The sequence below is a fragment of the Typopeltis vanoorti genome, chromosome 8 (genome assembly GCF_054136105.1).
Source record: "Typopeltis vanoorti isolate ZY-2024b chromosome 8, IOZ_Tvanoo_1.0, whole genome shotgun sequence".
Classification (NCBI taxonomy): Eukaryota; Metazoa; Arthropoda; class Arachnida; order Uropygi; family Thelyphonidae; genus Typopeltis; species Typopeltis vanoorti.
In genome coordinates, this window is record NC_143556.1 from 31,420,546 (window position 1) to 31,439,093 (window position 18,548).

Below are 18,548 nucleotides of genomic sequence, written 5' to 3' on the forward strand. Positions count from 1 at the left end.
CTTCCTCCATCCCCTGCTGGGGCACTCGGAGATCTAAGGGGATGCGCATGTCAGCCACGTGCCGGTGTTGTTGCAGGCGTTCTTTTCCCTACCAATGGAGTGTCGTGTAACGTGCGGGAAATGATTTAGCGGAGCAGTTTTATGAAAAGCAAACAAGAAAGTTATGGTGGACTATCCTCACTAGCTCTCTCTTTCTTTTAGTGGCTAAATCACACACGCGCAAGCATGTTCCGTTTTGTCGTGTTTTATATTTTGATCAAAGCAAATAATAAGGGAGTGGGGGGGGGAAGAATTATTTGTTTCAATGGGTAATTAACATGACCAGTGACTGTAACCAGGTTTTTAAGACAGCCAGAAAATTAAAATAAAATCGTAGTTTTAAATTGGGGTGACGGAAAAGCAACATAGCAATAAAATGTTGTGATGATGTATAAATCCTATTTTTTCATTATCTAGAGAAGTTTGTAATAACTAATTAGCATAATTTATTTTGATGATAGTGTTTTGATAATATAAATAGAATATTGTGACTTAATTCAACAAGAAAAAAATCTATGTCGTAATAGACTATGGAATACAAACTGGAAGGTGTATATTAAAAAAAAAGTTAAACACAACTAACAAAGAATAAATTCACATTTGATGTTTCCAACTGTAACATTGAAAAAATTGAAACATTCATTACTGAATGTTTGTTGGAACATTGTTATTTATCGTCACGTTCTGTGCTTCACGTGTGTTATGTCCGAGATTTGAGGGAGTTAGATTTTTTATGAATGCCCACCACACTTGGTGTAATATTAGTTGCGTTTCACTTTTTTTATACACCAATGCCCCCTGATGATGTAAGTCATACGACTTGCGAAACTTGTCGGGTTTTTCACGTATCCTGTTCGTATTTAATAAACATGTGGTCTCAATACCGGAATCTATTTCTCTTACCTCATATGTGTGTTTGGGCCAATTGTTATCCTTTGAGGATTTCCAAAGAAAAGAGATTGAACGAAGAATTCATCTTTGGATGGATGGCGTATGGGAAAATGAGAGACATATTCAGAAATGACATCCCTATCAGTCTAAAAATGAAAGCTTTCGACCAGTGCATACTTCCTGTCCTAACATATGGATGAGAAACATCTTCTTTAACAGAAGCCGTAAACAAAAAGCTGAGAACAACACAACATCGCGTGGAAAGAAGTATGCTAAAAATAACATTAAGAGATAGGAAGATAAATACCTCGATAAGATCTCAAACAGGGGTGATGGATATTGTAAAATACATTAAACAGGATAAGTGGAGATGGGCTGGCCATATTGCCAGATGCAGTGACGGGAGATGGACTAGAATAACAACAGAGTGGAGACCAATGGATGGAACAAGACAAAGAGGAAGATCGAGAAGAAGGTGGAGGGATGAAGTGGAATAAATTGCAAGAGTGAGATGGATGGAAGAGGAAGAAAACCGAGTGATCTGGAAATCCATGGGGGGGGGGGCTTCGTCCAGCAGTGGACAGATCAAACGATTGAAGAAGAACAACTTCCTGTAAATATTTCAAATAGATCATGACTCCCAGTGAGCACTTTTTCGACAATACAAGAGGTAGATACTAGAATAAGCACACATTGTTAATGATAGTGCAGATGACGTCCTGAGTATTTCACTTTGTCAACGATATATCATTAATATCTAATTCTGACGTCATCTCATGTAATCTAATATCAAGTTGTGACGTTGTTTGCTTTATTGTTCAAACGTCACAATCAGAATTATGGTTATTATAAGCGATACAATGCAAGACGCTAACATAAGTATTTTTTGTAAAGCGAATGCGGTTCGCTCTAGTTGGTGGATTGAGTGATGGAGATGGAGAGTTGTAGAGTAGGTGCTCTCCCTCGATGAGTCTGTGAACTCCTTGGAGGTGTCACATAATAATAATAAAACGCGTCAGAGAATCATGTTAGTTCCGTCAGTTACATAACAAACATGTCATTATAAATTTTTTGTTGTTTCTCAACAATACAAAATATTGCATTTTGTCAATTAAACAAAAAACGAGGTGCAATAATACGATATTATCAACAATAGCGCAGATGCTAGAAAGAACTAAAATTTTCAACAATACAAGACTTACCATACATTGTTAATAGACAGTTACACTTTTTTTAAGGAGAACAAATAGAACCTCTCTTTCTCTGTAGTTTATTTAAATTAGGAGATATGTTTTTGTTACACTCAATTCAAAGGCCGCTCCATTTATACTTCTACAAACAAGTGAATAAAATGGTTAGAATGATTGTAAGAAGACAGTAGATTTCTGTTTGAGCAGCTGAATTGTGTATTTGGAAGCACATTTTATGTTCTTATAGTAGCTAAAAAAGTTAAATTTTCTTTCTTTTTTTTTTATTTTTTTAAAGTAGTTTAGTGACTGTCACATCTTTCCAGATTTATCTATCAGAATATCTGATTCAAATACTCACCATTTTCGTAAGTCATCCTCGAAAATCTTACTAATGCAGCAAATGCATTTTTTTTTTCTTTCGCTTCCATTTCCCCTTTCAAAGCCATTTCTTTACCTCACTATAGACAGATGCTAAAGGCTTCCTTACTGTTTGACAAATCGCAATTATCTTAGAGCCGAAGAACTCATTTTTCTTCAAGAAGAATCCTTCACAGTCTCACCTCGAGAAAAAATACCTGAACAGACAATCATAAAAATTTTTCAACACCGAAACTGCCCTATGAATTGACAAAAAAAAAAAAAAAGGAGTAGAGAAAAAAAAAAAGGGAGCAGATTATTTTTATAACACTTACACCCGAGAGAGAGTTTCCATTAGCGTCTATATAGCGTTGTTTAAACAGTAACCACCCCCTTACTTTTGACGACATCGACGCAAAAGACGTCTATATGCAGATGACATCCCGCTATCTCAGAAAACAGAGGCCCTAATCGATCACGACCCATCTCCTGGTGAACACCTCCATTTGAATATCTTGAGAGTCACCAGCGAAGGGATGCACGGAACTTAATGCATTGCCATCACCGCCAGAAGTGAAATTGGTGCCATCCGAGGACGATCAGTTAAAACGGGCCTGTCACTTGAGGCAGAGTTCAGTCGATTTTGCATAAAGTTTCTTGTCTTAGCTTTTTGAATGAAGGGAATGCTGAGTTAATCATGCATTCTATCGGACCGCGCAAGGCTAAAAACATGGTCCCATCCTATAGCCGTCACTGCTAACTGATGAGCCCCGTTCGACTCACTTCTTGTATCTTCTTGGCCATTGGCGGAAGTTTGCTAGATAGGGAGGTCTAATTGTTTGACCCACTTTCGTCTTTCGAAGGCCGAGTGTCGAGTTGGGATAATAGGGAGAGACAAATACACGGCTGAGCGAATACAGATTTAAAACAACATGGCTGCATTTAATTAAAAGACTTATGAGGATATTTCAAGGGGGAACTAAGTGAAAATGTTACCGTAAGCAAGTTGGGTGTGTAGGGGTTGTTTAGAATTACCCCAATTTTTTTCCATTCCCTAAGAGAAATCTAAAAATAAGGCCAAAGATATCCTCAACTCTTTTTTTTTTTATTATGTAACGAATGGATTCGGAAAAATTGGGATGTCTTTCCTGATTGTTGGGTTTGCGAATTAATCATTTTTGTACAAACAGACAGTTTATTATGAATTTATTGAGCTGTTTACAACAATGAGCAATGATATTTTTGTTCCCTTTGTTGCATATGTTTCTTATCATTGTTACCTCGAGATATTCACAATAATAGTGAATATTATTATTATTAAAGATTATCACACAGTTTTTATGATTCTCTTTGATAACTCCTATTTTTTGTTTCATTGTTAGCTGTTCTTTTGTATGGAGTACATAAAATGCCTTGTATGAGATCATATTCGTATGCACTGTTGAAAAGTGTTCAAAATTAACAGGGAAAACAATTCAAATTTTACCACATCTCATAAAGTATCGTTGTTCGAAAGCTTAGTAAATGTAATATCGAACTGTGTTGTACTGCTACACATTTTGATCGCGAGAGCTCTTAGAAACCTTCAATCACTAGACAGAATGGTTTTTGTTTTCATTTTATTTTGTAAATATACAATAATTCTACCTGACTCACCTAAGAGTTCTTATTTTGTGTCAGTTGCAATCGGTTAATTCTTTCCATTGCAACAGATCCTTGGGTCATGGAATAATAAAAATAATAATAAAAAAAAAAAAACATATGCACTTGCAGACAAGAATATTATTAATAATATATAGAACCAAATTTTTCTATCTGAAACTTAGATTTTATTATTATTAAAAGTACCATAGACAATTCTGACACACACACACACACACACACACACACACAGCACGGAATCGACACGGACTAAAGATGTTCTATGGTCGAAGACCCTTCTATTTACATCGATGCCGTTTTAAATTCCAGCGCTTATTCAAAGAGAGTGCCGAAGCGCTACTGCATTACCGCCAACGTGAACCCAAACGACTGTTTTTCCCTACCAAAATTTTAAAAAAGTCTTATCCTTGTTAATTTTACACATCACCTTTTTAGTGTAAATGTATTATCTTTATAGTGCTTTATTATACCAATCTGACAGGCAGCTCTTATCTCGCTTGCGAAATCCATTATTGTTATTGTACCTTTTTGAGTTGTGAGTTACACTGAAAGATGATTTGTAAGTTTCAGATTTGTTTGTTTTAGATTTACGACCCAAAAAACTAAGACTATGATGTCAGTGTATTATGTATGTAAAAACTGCGTTTATTCTTCTGGCCGATTTGTCTGTTTTAGGAAGGAAAACCTTGCTACATTCGAATGGGACTGCTAAACTCGCCTTCAGATGAAAAACCCTGATAAAAGGTTCTTCTAGACAGGATTCGAACCCAGGGCTTTCCAACCAAAGGGTTTCGTCTATACCGACTGAGTTACGGAAGCTAAGTTCAGCTGGAAGTATCTGTTCATACACCTTTACCAATAAACCTTCTTTTGTCTGTCAACATATTCATTTATTATTATTATTATTATCATCACAGCATCAACAATCGCACGTATTGATATCTTCTTTGGAGATAATCATACGTTATGCAAAAGATGTTTTGCGTTTGTGAGAACAAAACTAGATACTCCTCGAGAAACTGGAATGAGTCTCAAGTCCAATGACAGAACTCACCAGCAAATTTTCAGCAATGCTTGTAACTCATAGAATCAACCGCCAGCCTTAGAAACAGTGGAGAAATCTCTTCTCCGGATACAAAGTTGAGGTAGACGGTGATTTTTGTTATTAAATCAGAAAATAACTTTTTTTTTTTTTTAAGTGCAGTATGTTATGCTAAATACGTTTCCACATTATGTACAATTTATATTCATTACAGTCGTGCAATTCCAAAGCAAATACTTTTATTTGAATGGTATGCAATGAAGAAGAAATAATGTTTCGTATTTTAAAATGGTAATATCGTTAATTTTAATTTCAAGAATGGGCGAGCACTGCTTCAATTAGCATATTAGATTATGCTTCAATTAGAAATTTTCAAAATAACGACAGAACAAAATAAACTTAAAGAAACATAACAAACAGCTGTCTTGTTCAAACAGCTGAATACACTCCTTGGGTCTTCTTGATTGCTGTCTGAGGAAATACTTCGGTGAGTTCTGAGAGATGTGGGAAGTTACATGCCAAAATCTTTACAATATATCTTTATCACAATATTAGCCTAATCTATCCTAATATCGAGTATGGACAGCTATGCTTATCTGAGTGGGATTTTTTTAACTGTCATCCTAATATTATTTTGTTATTAATAGAACTGTTAACTAGTCTTATATTCTTATATTACTATTTATTTTATTATTATAACTAAGTTTTTTGTTACCGTTTTTAGCTTAGTTTATATTTGATTTCGATTGTATTATTCTCTTATTTCGTATATTATTATTATTATTATTATTATTATTATTATTATTATTATTAGTTAATTATGTATACAGTGTTGCAGGCGTAGACTTCTGTGGCTAATTGGTTCAAAAGATATATTTCGGTGATTACACCACATTTTTTATTATTCAGTTATACAATATACAGAAATAATTTCATTTAAATATACTGTTCTTAAAGTTCTTAAAAGAACTGGGCGATGGACCGAGTCCTTGACTCTTTATCCCGTCTGAATGAAGAAAATCTGTGTGGATGGGATGTTAATTAAGCTAAAGGCTCTAGTCATGGCTGGGTAACGGCAATAGCCGAGCTTCAGTTAAAACTTCATTGGCTACAGCATTGGCACATTAAAAAAATGTGGTGTAATAACCGAAATATGTCTTTTGTATACAGTGTTATTTATCTTGTTAACTATTCTATTGTTGTAATTAAACTATTAACTACTCCATATTGTTATTTAATTTTATGATATTAACTATCCTAATAGCTTGCCATAAAGTAATTACACCATTTTGATATGAAGCACTTTAATGTGTTATGTTTTTGGAAGTTTATAAATTATTTTCAGTTGTTTTAAATGTTAGTTTATAGATTATACGTAAATTATAAGTTACACTTTTATTTCAAAAGAGATAAACCAATTTCAAGAATAAAATTAGATGTATGTAAAAATAGTATAGAATAATATCTCCAAGAAACTATCATTTTTTTATTATTATTATAATTACAAATACAAGACAAATATATCACAGCCGCATTTCGCTGGGTTAGATCGTGCTGCCACCTATTCGCATCATGTTTAATTTGCTGGGCGTTCAAAAATCAACATTTTCTGACTTGCATTATACATAATGACATTTCGTTAATGACGTCATAGTCGTTAGGTGAATTAGTACACACAAGCGTGGATAAGACTGCAGGCCATACGCGTGTCCGAATGTGCATAGAATTAATTCTTTAATAAGGCAAGGGCAATGAGAAGGATCAAGAGAGGGAGTGTCAGAGAGATGGGACAACAATCCACTTCATGTGCATCGAAACGTGCTCACATACACACACACACACACATCAGTCAAGGAAGATAGCTTGCTCCATGACGTCATCGGGCAGGTGGTGATGAGACGTTCCACATTGGGATATGTAGACCCATCAATCTTCCTGGAAACACGGTACGGGTTTGAGGATGTCACTCAGGTCATAGCTTTGCCATCATCGGTCAGGCGATGCGGGCGATTTGACAGGCAGGTGTTCCACAGAGAGAAGGTCGTAGCAGTAGATGTTACGGTCAAAGTTGTTGCAAACTGCAATCATTGTGGACATCTCTTAGGCTTCCCCTCGTTTGTTTTAGCGGTGGGAGGGATTAAGTATCGTGTGGATCGGTGCCTCTTCCCCTGCATTTAGTATTTGCGAATAAACCACCTCCTGGACTTAATAATCAGCTTTAAAAAAAATAAATAAAAATAAATAAATAAATAAAAAAGTGCTCCATTTCTGGGGGAGGGGAGAGAAGGGGTGGCATGTATATTCTGAGGTTACGGTCCTCAAAGATAACCGAATAGCCATTCAAAACCAATTTTTTATGTTTATATTAGATAATTATTTCCGGCTAGGTCTTCATGGACAAATTCATTGCCGGTTTAGGAGTTTTTATTAGATGCGTTTCACATCAATGCATTATTGATGTATTTAACCACCTGTCTGTCCACATATGACTGTTGCTCTGCCTGGACGGATTTAGATGAAATTTAGAGTTAGCCCATCGTGATTGTTGTTAATCGTAAGACCTCTATTGTCCTACTTATTAGAGGATTGGAAATGGTTTGATAAAGTTCCATGTCTGGATTTTTCTGATCAATTAAGTTGCTTTAATTTCTCTCAAAATGATACAAGTGAGTACAACAGTATAGTATAGTATAGTATCAAATATAGTATAATATAGTATCAACAGTATAGTATCAAATGCCGGTGAAGTTTTCATCGTGTCAATAGAAGCGTATATTCTGCAATGTTTCTTTGACACCAACAGTGATTTTGCTGAACGAGTACAACCGAAGCCTAAGTATACACTTTCTGCTCTTACTATAGCACATAGACTGTGCATTCTTTATTTACAAAAGTTTTTGTTGCTCACTTTAAATGATTAGTATGATCACGTGACACAGAAATGCTACTACCTTCATCATCTACACACAACGCCACTGCCTGCCAACACCAGCAATACTTTTTTTTTGTGTGTAAATTGCGTGTGTTCTCAAGGCCGATTTGTCTGTATGCGGGATGAAAAATCCGAATTACCGAAGAGGTGGGGGGATTTGCTTCCTTCGTATGAGAACGGCTAACAATCCTTCAATTGAAAAAAAAAACATATAAAGATTCCTCTTGTCACGACGAGAATAGGCCTTTTCCAACCAAAGGGTGCAACCTACCGTCGTTCTTCTAATTGCGCTACGGAGGTTCTCATCGCGTAACATTTTCAACTATAATCTCATTAACGCTTTTCTCACGATTTAGTCAAGACGTTGTTTAATAAACGAACTCTTCATCATGTTAATCAACTCCCAAATCTTCATTCGATGATCATTTAAATATTACAAGAATGAGTGCAAAGTTCAAAGTCAGTCCTAAAAAAAAAAAAAAAAAAGACGGAACATTTATCATGAGGCACATGGGGATGTTACAACAATACAGTTTATACATTTTATTCTCGAGTATTTTATTATAATACTTTATTATCTAACAGTTATTCCACGGTAAAAGAAATGACTGATTGATCAATTACACTGTAATATTTTAAGTATATACAACAATCCTTCTTGGGGAAAAAAGGGGATGTTATTAGCATCATAATTTTTGAAAGAAAGATCCGGCTGAAGGTATATTCTATTCTATTCCCTCAGTCATACGGCTGGTGGGGGTAGCTATATGCTACCATACTAGGGAAATGATTATGAGCAAGGTGGTCTCCCGTTGCCTTCCTTGCGTACTATATCCTATGACTGCACCCTGTGTGTTCACGGGGGCGGTTTGCCTGCTTGCGGGATGAAAACCCCCCGATAAAACTGATGGAAAAACCCTGCTGTCCACGCCTAAGACTGGCTAACTTGGCTCTGGCTGATCTTTAAGCTCCTCACGTCGTCGACGGGAATCGAACCTAGGACACTCCTTCCCCAGGCATATGGTTGCGAAGCGCATAGCCACTAGGCTAACCGAGCGGGCCTGAAAGTATATAGTCTGCAACAATTCACAAGTTGCCATCTGTTTCAATTACAAATAGATTTAAAAAATACGTAACTAAAAGAGACAGAATTTGTGTTTGTGTTCATGTGTCATATATTGTTAGCTATTTCCATCTGACATCAAATTTAAAGTTCTATAAAAAAAAAAAAATTAAAAAAAAAGATTCTCTACCAATTTCTTATATTTTTTAAAATTGAAATAGTCCTATACTATTCAAAAAATAAAACTGTATTTCTAGATTTTAATTTAACTCTTGAAACAAAAAACAACAACAACAAAAAAAAAAAACAGAGAGATGAATTTTTTTTTCATCTCTCTGTTCTATTTTTTTTCTGTTTTTATTACTATATTATAGTTAACAGATTACTGTACATTTATTTCATTTCTAGTTTATCTCAGTATAAACAAAAGTTTCTCCATTAACTTAGTGAGGCTGATTTTTTGTAAGTCTGAAGTTTTGTGTGGCTAACATTAACATTTTCAGTAATACAATTAATAATATAAAAGATTACAGAGCCAATGATTAGGTACCTCTACTTGCCAGTGAAACGGCACATAAAACCCAACCCCACAGGGAAAAACTACATCCTGTTGATAATCACACAAGCCCCAGTCCATGTTTAATAATGACATTTTTGTGCTACTAACACACCGTATCTCTATGAATTGCTGTATCTATTGTACAGTACAGAAGCTGTTTCAAAAACACACGTGATCTTAGTAAACAATGCGGGTGCTGAGGGATTGAAAGAAGGGGGGAAGTGCGCATATTATTATTCCACAAGAGGTCTTTCAGGCTAATGAACGCCTACTACAACCTGTACGACACTGGTCACGCGCGGGTCTAGATACACGTGACTTCTGCCTGCCCTGGTCACGAGGGGAGGAGGCCGTGTTAATTTAGGGAACTTATTTAAACGAATAGGGCACGTGTTTGACGTATCGAGTCAAAGGTTAGTAGTCCTTAAACCGCATATTTCCGAAATGTAAGATATGGCAAGGAAATTAGGAAGTGGTGACCGAATTGTTTGTCGATAAACACTGAGAAGTCATTTGCGGACCACCAAAACGGGCTTTGTGACACACGACCTAGGTCACGACAGGCCAGTACAAACACACCTCACGTAACCTAGGTGTGAGTGGTCTATTGTCACAGAACAAAGCAATCCAGTAAGTGCTTGTTGTTCGGTATATTTATTTTCCCATTCGACGTCCTCCTCACTTCCCGAATAAATATGCCTCCGTATTTTTTTTTTCCCATTGAAGCGTGATCTATTATATACAATGAGAGTTGAGGTTGAGTCATAATTTTGTCAAAGAATTATCGATTCGTTTTAGCATAATTATCTACTTAACCATGCTTGATAATTATTTAAAATGTCAAAGGCGAAAATTTAATATGAATATCGAAAAGTATAAGCTACGAACATTAAAAAAAAAAAAAAAAAACTTATCTTCTACTAGATGAATATTAAATTATTTATTACTGCCATCTAGTGTTTGTAATTTGCATTAATGGTAATTTTTGTTTATGGTCATAATTTTATTTTCCTTAGTGGAAACGTGGAATTTTTATGAAGAACAAATTAGATTATCTGAATTTTAATACTGCATAAAGAAATTCTTGTAGGGCGAAACAAATGAGTTCTTGAAATAAGCAATAATAATAGGTTAAAAACAACGCAGCAATTCTGTGTCCAATGTGTGAAGTAATTGTTACTAGCCCCAACAAAGCAGTGTCAGTTCTGAAAAGAATGCCATGCTACAGTAGGTAAGAGGTGAACGACATTGTATATCTGTTTCACAGCCACATGGGTACAATATGGCGACACTATGTCGACGGCGCCACATTAGAGTACACATTGTAGAAATTATATTGCCAAAACTGGCATCAATTTTTGTTTAGCTCATGATGTGTTTAATATTTAAATAATTTAAACTTAGGAGTTGGTCAAAATTAATATTCAGTGATTATTTTTTCTTCTCACTTGATTTTTTTTCGTATCTAAACAAATTAAGCAATTCTGACAGCTATTTTAACATACGTTCCATCTACAGTTAAATATATTTGAATTATTATTCATTGAGAGAAATATCTCAAGGGGATTGGACGTTTTAAGATGGAGAGAACCTTCAGAACGCAGTCTTTAAACACCTGTGGAATTGTAATCTAAATAAGAAAAAAAAAAGTGAACTCTCGGAGGACTTCCGAATAGAGTGTGTATGAGTGAAGTACGGGGGGGAGAGGTCATCTTCTTATTCCCTACTGTCGAAGTGGGATCATGTGTCGTGGTGACACCTCTTTTTTCCCGGCTGTTTCACACCTCTTCATGCCACAGTTCAACCTCGGCTTGTCATTGGCCGTAACCCATGAGTCATCCCATTGGGCAACTAGCTGGGTTCGGCACCAGCCTCTGACTCCGCCCCGTCACAAGACGAACGGCACGGTGGAAAGAATCAAGGGAGGAGTGCGCTTACGTCACAAGCAGCGTGAACCGCGAAGTTAGCGTCAGTCGGTGTTACTTAGTGATGGTCGTGAGCCGAGCGAGGGAGAGTGGACAGTGTCCTGTAAATACGAGGTCGGATTCGAGGCTTGCAGGTCACCGTCGAGGTCATCAACACCCCGGACGTTTTCGGGAGATCTCCCGAATGTGACTGAAATCGCACATGGGTAAATAGTATCCGACACATGCTACGGCAGTCGCCCCGGAGACCCGACCTCAATGGTAATGACGGCTGGATGCGCCGTGACCTCCCCTACTCAACGGCTAGATTCCCGTCAGTCTCCACCTGTTGGTGCTCTAGCTACAGGAACCAAAGATCCCCCTGCTGCGTATTGTTCGTCGCTTCTATACCGTAAGTCCTTTTTTTAGCCTTTTACTGCATCCGCTCATATTCTCCACTTGCTGTTCCTTGGCTGTACTTGTAGTTTAGACTATGTTTAAACTACAAGCACAATGGGATTTCACCGTAGCAACGTGTTATCTAAAAAAGTATTTTATTATGGTAATGAACTAGTCCGAAAGCACATTTGTGTGATGAGTATCTTAATAAAATTTTCATCCTTACCATTAATATTGACAATGATCATACAGCGACCTCTTAGTTGCTTTATTGCAATCACGAAAAGATGTTGGATAGTATATTTAGCCGTCTTTCTTTCTTGATTGACTGTCGCCGAGTTGCAGGTTGAGAAGAAAGAAGAAACATATATTAATATTCAATAAACATTTTTATTCAGTATTAATTTAGGACATTTTAGCAAATAAAGATGACAGCTGGAAATTAATGAAGACAGAAAAAAAGTTAGTTCGGCAATTTAAAGTCAGACTTGTAGCTGGTTGCCAGAGAGTTAGAAGGGACTCAGAGATGCAGCAACGAACAGAAAAGTTACTAGCTAACAAGTAGCTTATTCTCTTTTGAATAGAGTCGACATCAGTAGTCAACCATTTCTAAAGAAACGGTTGACTACTGATGAAAATTTCGATTTTATAAGCAGCTGGTTTGTTTAAAAAGCCAAGTCAGATTTTTATCACGTCAATATTTTAAAGTACGTAATTAAATAGTGCATGGCATACGAATACAGGATACTAACAACCCGAGTCTATTTCATTGTAGTTTTCAGTTCTTGACCGGATCAACACTTTCCCTTGGTTACTGGAGAACCAAGCAGAGACAAGTTTGATCCGATGCAGATAAGTATTGATTCAGAGGAGTCCCGTTCTTTATGTTAAATTTCAGACATTCAAACTCTCCACCCTGTTTCCTTGGTGATTTGTTCCGAAACCGCGTGTTAATTGAATGTAAATGCCGTTTTTTTTTTCGTTAATTATCCGTAGCTTCCCAATCTAAGAGCTTGAAACGAGTCTTTCAAAGAAATCCTTTACGTCATACAAAATCTTTATAATAAAATGAAAAACTTTTTTTTTTTTTTTTTTTTCAAAATTGTTGGCTTTGGAATTTGGGAATAAATACTTTTGGCAACAACTCTCTATTCAGTTCAAAATCAGTGACGATAAATTATAGCCGAAATGTTGAAGATGCCTGATTAAGTAAAGTTAGCAGACCATCAGTCGTTCGTGTCTTATGTCTCTGGACTGAGATGTGGGAAGGTAACCCTTCCTCAAAAGATTAACACTAAGGTGACTAGCTTCTCAAGAAGAAGTAGAAGAAAAGGCTTATGACAAGTTCCTTACTTCCTTGAACAAAAGTCGAACTGAATCGTTCCAACCAGAAAGATCGAGTCTGGCTGTATCTTACGGATGTATTTTATCAACCTTATTTAAGATTCTGATTAACACAATTACTTTTAGTTGAAAATAATTCAGTTCTCGCAAACGTAGTGATTTGTCACTACGTTTTGCTTTTTTTTCTTATATTTCGATACTCGTTTCATGACTACAAAGACCTCAGTCATGAGTTACATTTGCACCTTGTAATTGTATGTTCTTCATCACATAAGAAAGATCGTCAAGTTTATAAATGTAATTAAATGACGTTCAAACTTTCACACTTCCATGTTAAACAGTGTGATAGTCACCCTGGAAGCAGATTATGTGCATGAGCTGCTTTAAGAAAAAATAATATTACCACTTACTGTAAGATTTCGACGATAATTGGATCTCGTCATGTACGTAAAATAATAGGAATAGAGTTTCTTGAGTTATTGGTCTCGGTAAGGTTATTAACTGAACTTCGTATTAAAGTCCACAATTACAAAAGTGCCGAACACTCCTTTATTATTAGCCAAGGCTCTTCCGTGGCCCTGCACGTGCTCTTCGAATGGAAGGAGTGGGTTCAAATGCGCAGTCGCTTGGACGATGTCAAAAGGCAATGTCCATTAGAAAGAACTGAGTTCGAATCCCGTTTAGGTTGCGTTCAACCTTTGTCAGGGCTTTTCATCCGAAGGTGAATTAAAGGGCTTCAACGGAGATTCCACTGGTTCCACGTACCGGCTCACTTGTACGTCAAACAGGTCAGAAGAACATACACGGTGACCAGACATGAATAGTGGCCTCATAGTCTTAGTTGCTTCGGCCATAATGCTAGTTATAACTGAAGTTGGGTGGTTTGAACTCAAGGAATATTTTACCATTTCAGAGTTTGTAAATCCTGTCACGAAGATATCAGTTTCTTCCCACGCACACGTACACATCCATCAACTAAGGACACGACACAAAATACATTCGCTTAATGGTCTCAGCTGCACTGATGTTACCTCCAAATAATTATAATTACAAATACGTTACGCAAATTAATACCACAAAACTTAGCTTTATTTATTAATATACATTTTTAATACATGAGATCGATTAGGTTTAATCTGAATTGTGACTCTGACACTTCTTTTGTCTATTAATTGACCGGCGTGTGTTCTCTGGCTAATTTGGCTGTTTTTCGAAAGAATAAACTTTCTTTCAAAATGTCCATCCGCAAACAAAAAGACCTTATGACTTATTTTCTAGTCGTAGACGGGGTTCAAACCAAGATTGCTCCTACCGAAATGTCAAATGTCGGGAGGATGTTTTCGAGTACGCGCTGATATATGAGAAGAAAACTGTAGTTCCAACATCAATGAAATTTTTGTAATGTAAACATACGTTTAACCAACTTTGCAGATCATTCCAACAATGATTCTGGGTGATTTATTACAAAAGTTGAACACAACTGATATCAACTGATATCACTCCTGCGATCTAAGGGGAAGTTCTTCGATTTCCAGAATTTTTCAGATTCTACAAAAGTTGGATACAAATAGATCGCATAGGGAAGACATTATACACATACCTGTCTCTGAATTAGACACATTTATGCAGCTGTACGTAAACGTCATTTACGCAACGTATATGAAATACTTGGTCACGTGCGTTACCACATGTTCTAGCAACTATTTAAGACTGTTGGTCAGTAAAAGTCAATAGTGTTGAGAACAATGGGAAAAGCAAAGGATCTTTCCGTCATCTATGCCGATTTTGAAAACGGCATAGATGACTGGTTTCTTACGCGTTTTGGGAAAAATACCCAACTTGCTTGGTTAAGAGGCGTGACTGTGGTCGTAAGAGTGTCAGGAATGAGATGCCGTCGTTTTAGAATGCTTGTATGGACAAACAGAACTTCCTGCGTGCAGCAATTGACCGAAGCATTTAATGAAGACTGTTCCCGGCCCACATCTTACCGAACTATGTGCAGAAGAGGATCAGTATTGGTAGTCGCAAAAGTTTCTAATTTAGTGGCCAGTGTGCGTAATATACCAAATACGTAATATGTCTTCTCAATAGATATTGTTACGAATAGAATCATGTTCGTTGAGATGGAAGGCGAATCGAATTATTTGGTTTATATAGAATTCAAATCGAGAGAATTAAGGTCAAAAGGCTAGTATACTGACTTTATCAAATGCGCCTTTTAATCGACCTGTTTCGTCTGCCTAACGAAAGAAACCCCCTTTTCCCAGTCTTCGAGGGGAAAAAAATAATAATAACCACTTTATTCTGAAACGGATTAAGTCACCATAAAAATATTCCAGTCCCTAAGAGATACGGAAATCGCATAATGTTATGTGAAAACATGACTGAAATTGCTTCATGAACCATGAATCTGGTCAGTGGTCTTACACCAGAACCTCAAGACAATTACAAACATCCATGCCCGCGGTGGGATTTTAACTCGTGGTCTGTTGGTTGGAGAGCGGATACACTAACCGCTAGGCCTACCAGGCCAGCAAGCTTGGTTTTTAATATATATAATAGAATAGAATATATTTAATTGTATGTATATCGAAAATAGTTATAATAATAAGCCCCAGGAGATTTCATGTCGTTCTCTTCATCGGATAATTCTCAGAACTCGGACACACACACACACACGCGCATACTTTTTTTTTTCTCCTCTGAGAGGAACTTTTTTTTTTTTTTTTTTACTTTGAGCCGATTTCATTCAACTGCAATATTTATGAGTACAAATAGCAGCGTAATCAATTTTAACGAGCTTGTTAATGCCGACAACTAATTATTTACGTTAATTATGAGAATTGCAACCACGCATCTTAAACTCTTTAAACTCACGTCTCATTATAGGTACAGTTAAATAACAATTAATTGATGTAAATATTATTACTTTTTATGCATAAATAAATCACTTCTTAGACTATTTTGGGGATAGATAATAAAGAAAATATCATTTTTATCTGAATTTGTGGTCGTCAAAAGCCAAATATCTTATAATGAAAGTGCGTGAACCTAAAGTGATTCAAATGAAATAATTTGATTTAATTTTTCGCTTCTGAAATATAATTTATTGTTCACATTTAATTACCACTTAATTTATATTTTTATTTTATTTATGTTTTCGACACTATAAGTGAATATTTATTATATATTTGTAGCAACAAAAATGATTACCAAACAAACCTTAATATATAATGGTTACATAATGATGGTTAAATTTTTACCGTTTTATTTATGATTAGGTAAAATATAGAAGATAATAAAAAAATAATTTCTGGTGAACTATATGTAATATACTTTACAAGATATAATATGTAATAAATAATAAATAATATGTAATAAAATTTTTGAAAACAGTGCCAAAATTTTCTGAAATCCAAAAATTACTTAAAATATTCCAATACACCATTATTTTTTATATAATAGAATAATATATATATTATTTTAAACTTACGAGAGTTTTTGGAGGGTAATGGATGACAATGCTGTAGCCAATGAAGTTCTAACTGAGGCTCGGCTATTGCTATTACCCTCCTGCCATGATTAGAGCTTTAACAGCTCAGATATTCTGTCCTCTACAGATACAGATAACGGGGAAGATGAAAAGCATTCTTGCTTCGCCCCTTTAAGCCAGTCCTTATAAGGACTATATAAGGAGGAGAGTTTAGAAAATCTGGTCTTTGGGTTGACCTTGAGATGCGGTGATTAATACCCTTGGAGGGTAATGGATGGCAATGCTATAGCCAATGAAGTTCTAACTGAACCTCGGCTATTGCTGTTACCCTCCTGCCACGATCAGAGCTTTATAGCTCAATAACACCTTATCCCTACACTGTCCTCTACAGATAACGGGGAAGATGAAAAGCATTATTGTTTCACCCCTTTAAGCCAGTCCTTTTAAGGACGAGAATTTAGTATTATTTAATAATATAATATATATATATATATATATATATATATATATATATATATATATATATATATGTGTGTGTGTGTGTGTGTGTGTGTAGTTGTTCTAATATTAAAATAATCCTTTATAAGAAGAATAAGAAATAAATATGTGAAAATAAACTCTAAATTTATAAATTTAGAAAATGTTAAAGGATACGTAGCACACATGAAATATAAATGTATATTTATTAAGTATTTAAAAAAAATGCAATATAAATTAATCTTGGTACTTATCTGAAGTTATGGAACATTCCAGATTTGTTAATAACATAAAATCTGGTGTACAGATAGTGGGGAACAGTATATCATTGTAGCAGTTGAATACAGGTGGTATAGCAACACGACGTGAATTCAGTGATTTCGAGAGCGGTATCATCGTCGGCTGTCACATTGATGGCATGCTCTAGTTGAGCGACAATGTGTCATTATCGCTCAACTAGAGCATCCAAAATCAAGGGTTGGCGATGTGATCAACAAAATGGAGACGTTCTAGCATCAGTAGTAGTGCAGGAAAATACCCAGGGCGGGCTGCCGAAAATGACTGACCGGGATGGGGGGGGGGGGTTTAAAACGGATGGCACGCAGAAACCAGCTACAATCGGCACAGAATATCCATGATGATTTCCAGAGAGCCAGTAACACCATGATGAGCACTAATACTGTACCAAGTAAACTCCATTTACTGGGTTTTCACGGAAGAACAGCGGTACACAAGCCGAACATCACAACAACGAACAAGGCAGCTTGTTTGGCTTGGTGCAAAGAGCATGTAAACTGGTCAATTGACCAGTGGAAAATGGTACTCTGGAGCGATGAATCAAGGTTCATTTGTTTCCAACCTGATGGCAGAGTGTGGAGGCAGCCCGGTGAACGCTTGTTACCACAGTGTGTTGTACCACAGTAAAGTTTGGAGTGGGACCACTGGTCGGTTCCACGAATGCAGCCGCGTTCTTTGATATTCTGGATAATCAGGTGCTGCCTAAACTGTGGAATTTTTATGGAACGGCCCCGTGTACTATCAAGACGACAATGCTTCTTGCCACAAAGCTGCGGCTGTTATGGAACGGTATGAAGAGATGGGTGTTAAACGACTGCCCTGGCCTGCACAGTCTTGACCTCAATACTATGGAGCACCTGTGGGATGAATTGGAGCGGTGATTAAGGTCCAGAGCAGCA

At 36.3% G+C, this 18,548-nt stretch overlaps 1 protein-coding gene across 2 annotated transcripts in view; it reads left to right on the forward strand.

The window, feature by feature from the left end:
- LOC150103903 (LIM/homeobox protein Lhx3-like) overlaps positions 1-18,548 on the forward strand; it is a 138,952-nt gene that overhangs the window by 63,506 nt on the left and 56,898 nt on the right. The window contains exon 1 of one of the 2 annotated variants that reach the window (XM_090396638.1): positions 11,728-12,051. The exons of the other annotated variant lie outside the window; for it this stretch is intronic. Coding sequence (XP_090252764.1) covers positions 11,919-12,051 — 133 coding nt within the window. The 5' untranslated portion in view covers positions 11,728-11,918. Of the gene's footprint in view, positions 1-11,727; positions 12,052-18,548 lie in introns of those variants that run through there. 2 annotated transcript variants of the gene reach the window in all.